This window comes from Nerophis ophidion, linkage group LG10 (assembly GCF_033978795.1).
Source record: "Nerophis ophidion isolate RoL-2023_Sa linkage group LG10, RoL_Noph_v1.0, whole genome shotgun sequence".
In the NCBI taxonomy this organism is placed as follows: domain Eukaryota; kingdom Metazoa; phylum Chordata; class Actinopteri; order Syngnathiformes; family Syngnathidae; genus Nerophis; species Nerophis ophidion.
In genome coordinates this window covers 62,287,078-62,295,094 of record NC_084620.1, presented here as the reverse complement: position 1 = coordinate 62,295,094, position 8,017 = coordinate 62,287,078, and the positions used below count along the sequence as shown (strand labels likewise).

The 8,017-nt window shown below is 39.7% G+C and overlaps 1 protein-coding gene across 1 annotated transcript in view; it reads left to right on the top strand.

The window, feature by feature from the left end:
- The first annotated feature begins 1,883 nt into the window (after window positions 1–1,883).
- LOC133561137 (uncharacterized protein C11orf98-like) overlaps window positions 1,884–8,017 on the top strand; it is a 7,209-nt gene continuing 1,075 nt past the window's right edge. The window contains exons 1-3 of the mRNA XM_061914386.1: window positions 1,884–2,039; window positions 3,387–3,511; window positions 3,584–3,681. Coding sequence (XP_061770370.1) covers window positions 2,001–2,039; window positions 3,387–3,511; window positions 3,584–3,681 — 262 coding nt within the window. The 5' untranslated portion in view covers window positions 1,884–2,000. The remainder of the gene's footprint in view (window positions 2,040–3,386; window positions 3,512–3,583; window positions 3,682–8,017) is intronic.

The window sequence follows — 8,017 nt, the reverse complement described above, 5'->3', positions numbered from 1 at the left end:
CACAACGTAACAAGTTTGTCTTGGCGATCAAAAACCTTCGACCAAAACAAAGAACAAGGAAAATCAAGAAAGTTTATTTTCTGGAAGTCTTCCTTTTTTTCTCTTTCCATCCCCTCCTGCTCCGGCCCGGCTGCACCAAATGATAATATAAATACATTTAATAAAGTCAAATGCAAATAAAGCAACAAGAGAAGTATCCTACACTTCTCTTTTGTGAAGTAAATCTGAACAGCCGATGTGGGCATCTACATCAACTATATGGTTTGCCTGAGTAGCTGGACAGGACAAAAAAATAAATAAAAAAAAACATTTTCTAGAAGTCACACGCCCTCTAGTGGTGATGGCAGATATAACAGCACCAAGGTGAAAAGCCTGCGTATTTAAAGTCCTACTGAAAGCCACTACTACCGACCACGCAGTCTGATAGTTTATATATCAATGATGAAATATTAACATTGCAACACATGCCAATACGGCCTTTTTAGTTTCCTAAATTACAATTTTAAATTTCCCGGGAGTTTCGTCTTCGAAACGTCGTGTAATGATGACGTGTACGCAAGACGTCACGGGTTTTTAGGAAGTATGAGCGCTGCGCACACACACTGCTAAATGTTGTCTGCTTTAACATCTGTGTTGCTGAATCTTTTGCAATTTGTTCAATTAATATTGTAGAAGTCACAGTAAGGACCAGATGAGTCGCCCGCTGGCCTGTTCTAAAAATAGCTCAGATAGCAGCACTTACCAGTGAGCTGCTTCTATTTTTTAAATTGTATTTATTTACTAGCAAGCTGGTCTCGCTTTGCTTGACATTTTTAGTTCTAAGAGAGACATAACTCAAATAGAATTTGAAAATCCCCAAAAATATTTTAAAGACTTGGTCTTGACTGATTTAAATAAATTCATTTATTGTTTTACTTTGCTTCTTATGACTTTCAGAAAGACAATTTTATTGAAAAAATACGACCTTAAAAATGATTTTAGGATTTTTAAACACATATACCTTTTTGCCTTTTAAATTCCTTCCTCTTCTTTCCTGACAATTTAAATCAATGTTCAAGTAATTTTTTTTTAATTGTAAAGAATAATAAATACATTTTGATTTAATTCTTCTTTTTAGCGTCTGTTTTTTCGACGAAGAATATTTGCGAATTATTTTTTCAAACATATTATGATTAAAATTCAAAAAAAGTATTCTGGCAAATCTGGAAAATATATAGAATCAATTTTATATCTTACTTCAAAGTCTTTTGAATTTCTTTTAAAAAATCTTGTTCTGGGAAATATAGAAGAAATAACGATTTGTCTTTGTTAGAAATATAGCTTGGTCCAGTTTGTTATATATTCTAACAAAGTGCAGATTGGATTTTAACCTATTTAAAACATGTCATCAAAATTCTAAAATTAATCTTAATCAGGAAAAATTACTAATGATGTTCCATAAAATCCTTTTTTTAATTAAAAAAAAAGATTCGAGTTAGCTTGTTTTTTTCTTCTTTTTTTTGGTTGAATTTTTAATTTTAAAGTGTCGAAATTGAAGATAAAGTACGTTTCAAAATTAAATTTTCATTTTTTTCCTGTTTTCTCTTTTAAACCGTTCAATTAAGTGTTTTTTTCATCATTTATTCTCGTGAAAGGAAAAAAAATGTACGACGAAATGACGGACAGAAATACCCATTTTTTATTTATATATTGATTTATTTATGAAAGGTAAATTGAGCAAATTGGCTATTTCTGGCCAATTTATTTAAGTGTGTATCAAACTGGTAGCCCTTTGCATTAATCAGGACCTAAGAAGTAGCTCTTGGTTTCAAAAAGGTTGGTGACCCCTGCTATAAAACAACAAAGAGATCATCAGGCTGCTCGTTGCGATGCCAACAATGGAGAAGGCCGCAGCTAGGTTAACTTGCAACAACGACCTGCTGGTGGCAGCAGAGAGCCGCCATCCTTGGCGTAATGTTCCCAATTGGACCGCAGAAGAAGCAGTACACGTGAGGACCATCATGTCTCCACCGGGAGGGAAGATAAACAGACCCAAAACAGTAAGAATTCCTCTCTTATCAAAACAATATCTGCATATTTAGCTGTCGATAAAAGAAGGTGAGCGTTTTATCTTTCCATTCCATTGTATCGTTTTAAAGCTTGTAAACACGAAAGAGTCGTTACACCAGCTAGCTAGAATGCTAACTAAGAGAGAGACTTAGACTTCCTTTTTGTTGTCGTTCAAATTTGAACTTTACAATACATATAAGAACGGAATTTCATTAACTCATGGTAGTGCAGGATAAAAAAAGCAATAAGGTGCAGTTATAAATAAATACATTACTGCAGTGTTTTTCAACCACTGTGCCGCGGCACTAGTGTGCCGTGAGATACAGTCTGGTGTGCCGTAGGAGATTGTCTACTTTTCCATTTTTTACCGCTTTTCCCCTTTTATGGGCTCGCGGGGGGCACTGGCGTCTATCTCGGCTACAATCGGGCGGAAGGCGGGTACACCCTGGACAAGTCGCTACCTCATCGCAGGGAGATTGTCTAATACAAAGCAATTATCTACCGGCTGCCACCTACTGATATGGAAGAGGTCTAGACAGCACCGCCACTCAACAACAACACATCATTTGCAGATTTAAAACACTGTTTTACATAATAAAAAATAAATAGATAACTGAATTGTTTCTGAATAAATGATAAGAGTACGGTTCCGGATGCAGTCTGCTGTTATTAAACCTGCAACACAACCGACAAGAAGATAAGTGGCTCAGATCAGAACTTAAATAAATGATAAAAAACATTTTATTTTTAAGATTTTCAAATAAAATAAAGGATCTGAATTGCAACATGTATTGGACAATTGTTCACAACTTGTTTGCAAGAATGTTTGGAGGTGTGTTTTGTTGGAATTTGCTGCCTTTATTTTAGTCTTATAGTAAAACATAAAGCGTTATGCATCTGCTTCTATTCTTCACATTGTGTTAACCCCCTTAGCATGCTATATCTTCCTCATTAACAAGTTAGTATTTGTGTCAATAATGCTAAATGAAAAGGGTAATTAGTTTAGTTTGTCAAGAGAACTTTAACTTACCTCGGAATTAGTAATGGCTGGTGCTTCTGTAGATGCAATTTCTTGTTCGATGTGTTGCCTTTCTATAGCTGCTGTCTGCAGGCAGCACGTTTGGTACATTAGGCAATATTCTTTCTCCACTGTGGCTGTCTATATTTTCACGGCAGGTGAAGTATTCCAAAACAGCCATGTAATGATTTTAAATGGAGGAATTACTTCATTTGTAGTTTGAAAGTCGTATATACGCTCAAGATTTTATTACAGGATCTACAAACAATGTTCATTATATTTGTATACATTCACATGAGCTTTCACTGTCTTCTTGTAGGAACTGGGCAAGAAACTTTTCAAGCGGCGACGAGTTCTGGGGCGAGAGAAGAAGAAGAAACATCAAATCGTTGGTGCCGTGGTAGACGAAGGCCTCATCACCATCCATCACCTTAGGAAGAGGAAGTCAGTCACTTATTCGCTCAGAAAGATCAAATGTTTTTAAACAAGTGTTTTACAGTTTGACTTGTTGTTCAGTACTAGTCCAAGAGCCAACATCACTTTGTCTGGAAAAAAGAAACGAAAGCTGCTCAAACAGCTGCAGCGCCTCCAAAAGGACAAGGACAGAATGGAAGGTAAACAGCCAGCTTAGCATCACACTTTAACCATACTTGCTGCTTTTCATATATAAACGGAGAGTGACTGATTTCAACACAGTGTTGACAATTTTTTTTTAAATGACGACTCTATTTACTACACTAGCGCCTCCCTGTATGTTTTCGGTATTTTTACGTTCCTGAAAACAAAACAAAAATTCTCTATGCTGCTTTTGTTGCTCTGACGTTTATCCCCATTGAGTTGTGAATGACCTGTAGAACCTGTTTTAAATGTTCTAATAACATGGATTTTACCCAACTATGCAGGTGTCTTAATGTCCAAGTAAATAACGCTATAGAGGTGACGTTCGACAGCTCCACATGAATATATCATCGCCTAATACTTAAGTGTGTAACGGTACACAAAAATCTCGATTTGGTACGTACCTCGGTTTAGAGGTCACAGGACGGTTCATTTTCGGTACAGTAAGAAAACAACAAATTATACATTTTCTGGTTATTTATTTACCAAATTTGAAAACAATGGCTTTATCCTTTTAAAATTGTGAACACTATAATAATTCTGCCCCAAAATAGAAAATAGCTCTGTGTGTGATGGATGTGAGCCACCACTAGGCTGATGAGTGCAACACCAGGCAGTCATGAATGCGAACAATAACATACTTATACACACAGTGTCCATTGCCAGGGTTAATGTGGTCAACATATATAAAATAAAAACTGAATAAGATAAGGCTTAGAATTGGTTTCTTAACAAAACCTTTCTACCTGTTTGATGTTGCACTTTTTATATGTAGAAGAAATGTTTTCTCATTTTATTTAATCCGAGCAACAATGTGAAGCAGATTAATGTTGCAGATTGGTGTCGTATCGTAGTGTTGTGCATTACAAACTCAAAAGCCATTCAGCTCCTGACGCAGTAGATAGTTTACGGCTAATACATTTATGATGTGTTAACACGCTGGAAAAAAGAGTTCCTCTGTATTTGCACTTACAATAACAATGTCGCTACAGTTTGTTTATTATACAGGTTGCGGAATGTAAATGAAGTATTGTTGGGATTTGTACAGGGATTTAGAGACAGAATGCATTGCTACCATTAGCTGCATTGCTAGCCACCTACAAAAAGCAAATTATTGCATTCATTATTATTATTAATAATATTCTAAAATGAGGCTAAGCAAACAGCCGGGAGCCGTTAAAGGTACCTTTAAGCTGCCACAAATAATTGAAGAATGGGCAGAGCTGTGGGAAGTCAGACTTTGGCAAGTTCTGAACTGAATTTCAACATGGATAATCTCTCAGAGAAGCTTTCCCCTCTGCAAGGCAAAATTATGATACATTTGAGTGCCAGAATGGACAACTAGAGCACACAAACAATAACCTACTCAGTGGCCTAGTGGTTAGAGTGTCTGCCCTGAGATCGGTAGGTTGTGAGTTCAAACCCCGGCCGAGTCATACCAAAGACTATAAAAAAATGGGACCCATTACCTCCCTGCTTGGCACTCCGCATCAAAGGTTGAAATTGGGGGGTTAAATCACCTTAATTGATTCCCGGGCACGGCCCCGCTGCTGCCCACTGCTCCCCTCACTTCCCAGGGGGTGATCAAAGGGATGGGTCAAATGCAGAGGACAAATTTCACCACACCTAGTGTGTGTGTGACAATCATTGGTACTTTAACTTAATATGTGTTTGATCGCCCTAACCAAAACAATCTTATCTACAATTCGGCTCCATCTGCATTGGCTTTGGCAGGGTCATGCAGTAACACCCCTAGCCCTTCTACTTTTAAAATGCAATAACAACAAAGTTCCCTTGCATTATTCTAACAGGAAGCTAAACATCTAGCCTGGAATCATGCTGTATCAATCAATCAATCAATGTTTATTTATATAGCCCTAAATCACAAGTGTCTCAAAGGGCTGCACAAGCCACAACGAACATCCTTGGTTCAGATCCCACATCAGGGCAAGGAAAAGTTAAAGTACCAATGATAGTCACACACACACACACTAAGTGTGGCGAAATTTGTCCTCTGCATTTGACCCATCTCCTTGTCCACCCCCTGGGAGGTGAGGGGAGCAGTGGGCAGCAGCGGTGCCGCGCCCGGGAATCATTTGTGGTGATTTAACCCCCAATTCCAACCCTTGATGCTGAGTGCCAAGCAGAGAGGTAATGGGTCCCATTTTTATAGTCTTTGGTATGACTCGGCCGGGGTTTGAACTCCCAACCTACCAATCTCAGGGCGGACACTCTAACCACTAGGCCACTGAAGGTAGGAAAAACTCAACCCAGTGGGATGACAATGAGAAACCTTGGACAGGACACCCCCTACCTCCTTCTGGGGCGACCAGTGCAATGGACGTCAAGTGGATCTAGCATAATATTGTGAAAGTCCAGTCCATAGTGGATCTAACATAATAGTGAGAAACCAGTCCATAGTGGGGCCAGCAGGGGACCATCCTGAGTGGAGACAGGTCAGCAGCGCATAGATGTCCCCAACCGATGCACAGGCTACCGGTCCACCCTGGGTCCCGACTCTTGACAGCCAGCACTTCATCCAAGGCCACTGAACCTTTGCCCCCCCCCCCCACGAGGGAGGGGGGGGGAGAGCAGAAAAAAGAAACGGCAGATCAACTGGTCTAAAAGGGATGTCTATTTAAAGGCTAGAGTATACAACTGAGTTTTAAGATGGGACCTAAATGTTTCTACTGAAGTATCATCTCTAACTTACCGGGAGAACATTCCAGAGTACTGGAGCCCGAATAGAAAACGCTCTATAGCCCGCAGACTTTTTTGGGGCTCTGGGAATCACTAATAAGCCGGAGTTCTTTGAACGCAGATTTCTTGCCGGGACATATGGTACAATACAATCAGCAAGATAGGATGGAGCTAGACCGTGTAGTATTTTATACGTAAGTAGTAAAACCTTAAAGTCACATCTTAAGTGCACAGGAAGCCAGTGCAGGTGAGCCAGTACAGGCGTAATATGATCAATCTTTCTTGTTCTTGTCAAAAGTCTAGCAGCCGCATTTTGTACCAACTGTAATCTATTAATGCTAGACATGGGGAGACCCGAAAATAATATGTTGCAGTAATCGAGACGAGACGTAACAAACGTGTGAATAATGATCTCAGCGTCGCTAGTGGACAAAATGGAACACATTTGAGTGATATTACGGAGATGAAAGAAGGCCGTTTTAGTCACACTCTTGATGTGTGACTTAAACGAAAGAGTTGGGTCGAAGATAGATTCTTTACCGAGTCGCCTTGGGTAATTGTTTGGTTGTCAAATGTTAAGTTGGTATTAATAAATAGTTGCTGGTGTCTAGCAGGACCAATAATCTGTAATATGCCAACAACTAGGTTAACAGCTAGCCTAGCATCATACTGTAACATACAACCATAAAATAACAGACCTGCTCAGTGGCCTTGTGGATAGAGTGTACGCCCTGAGACTGGAAGGTCGTGGGTTCAAACACCGGCCGAGTCATACCAAAGTCTATAAAAATGGGACCCATTGCCTCCCTGCTTGGCACTCAGCATCAAATGATTCTCGGGCGTGGTCACAACTGCTGCTCACTTCTCCCCTCATCTCCCAGGGGTTTGAACATGGGAATGGGTCAAATGCAGAGGATAGTTTCACCACACCGAGTGTGTGTGAATATCGGTGGGACTTTAATTTTTGACTTTAACAGGTCAACGGCTAGCCTAGCATTACGCTGTAACATAACAGGAAGGTTAAAGGCTTACTAAAATGAGATTTTCTTATTTAAACGGGGATAGCAGGTCCATTGTATGTGTCATACTTGATCATTTCGCGATATTGCCATATTTTTGCTGAAAGGATTTAGTAGAGAACATCGACGATAAAGTTCGCAACTTTTGGTTGCTAATAAAAAAGCCTTGCCTCTACCGGAAGTTGCAGACGATGTGCGCGTGACGTCACGGGTTGTCGGGCTCCTCACATTGTTTACAATCATAGCCAGCAGCAGCTAGAGCTATTCGGACAGAGAAAGCGACAATTTCCCCATTAATTTGAGCGAGGATGAAATATTCGTGGATGAGGAAATTTAAAATGAAGGACTAGAAGAAGAAGAAGAAAAAAAAGGCGATTGCAGTGGGAGCGATTCAGATGTTATTAGACACATTAACTGGGATAATTCTGGAAAATCCCTTATCTCCCTATTGTTTTAGTGAGATTGTACAGTACCTGAAAGTCGGAGGGGTGTGGCCACGGGTGTGTTGACGCCAGAGTCTCTGAGGGAAGTCACGCGCTGCAGCAGGACGGTAGCTCCACTGGTGTCTCCGGTAAAAGCTGACTTATTACCACAATTTTGTCACCAAAAACTG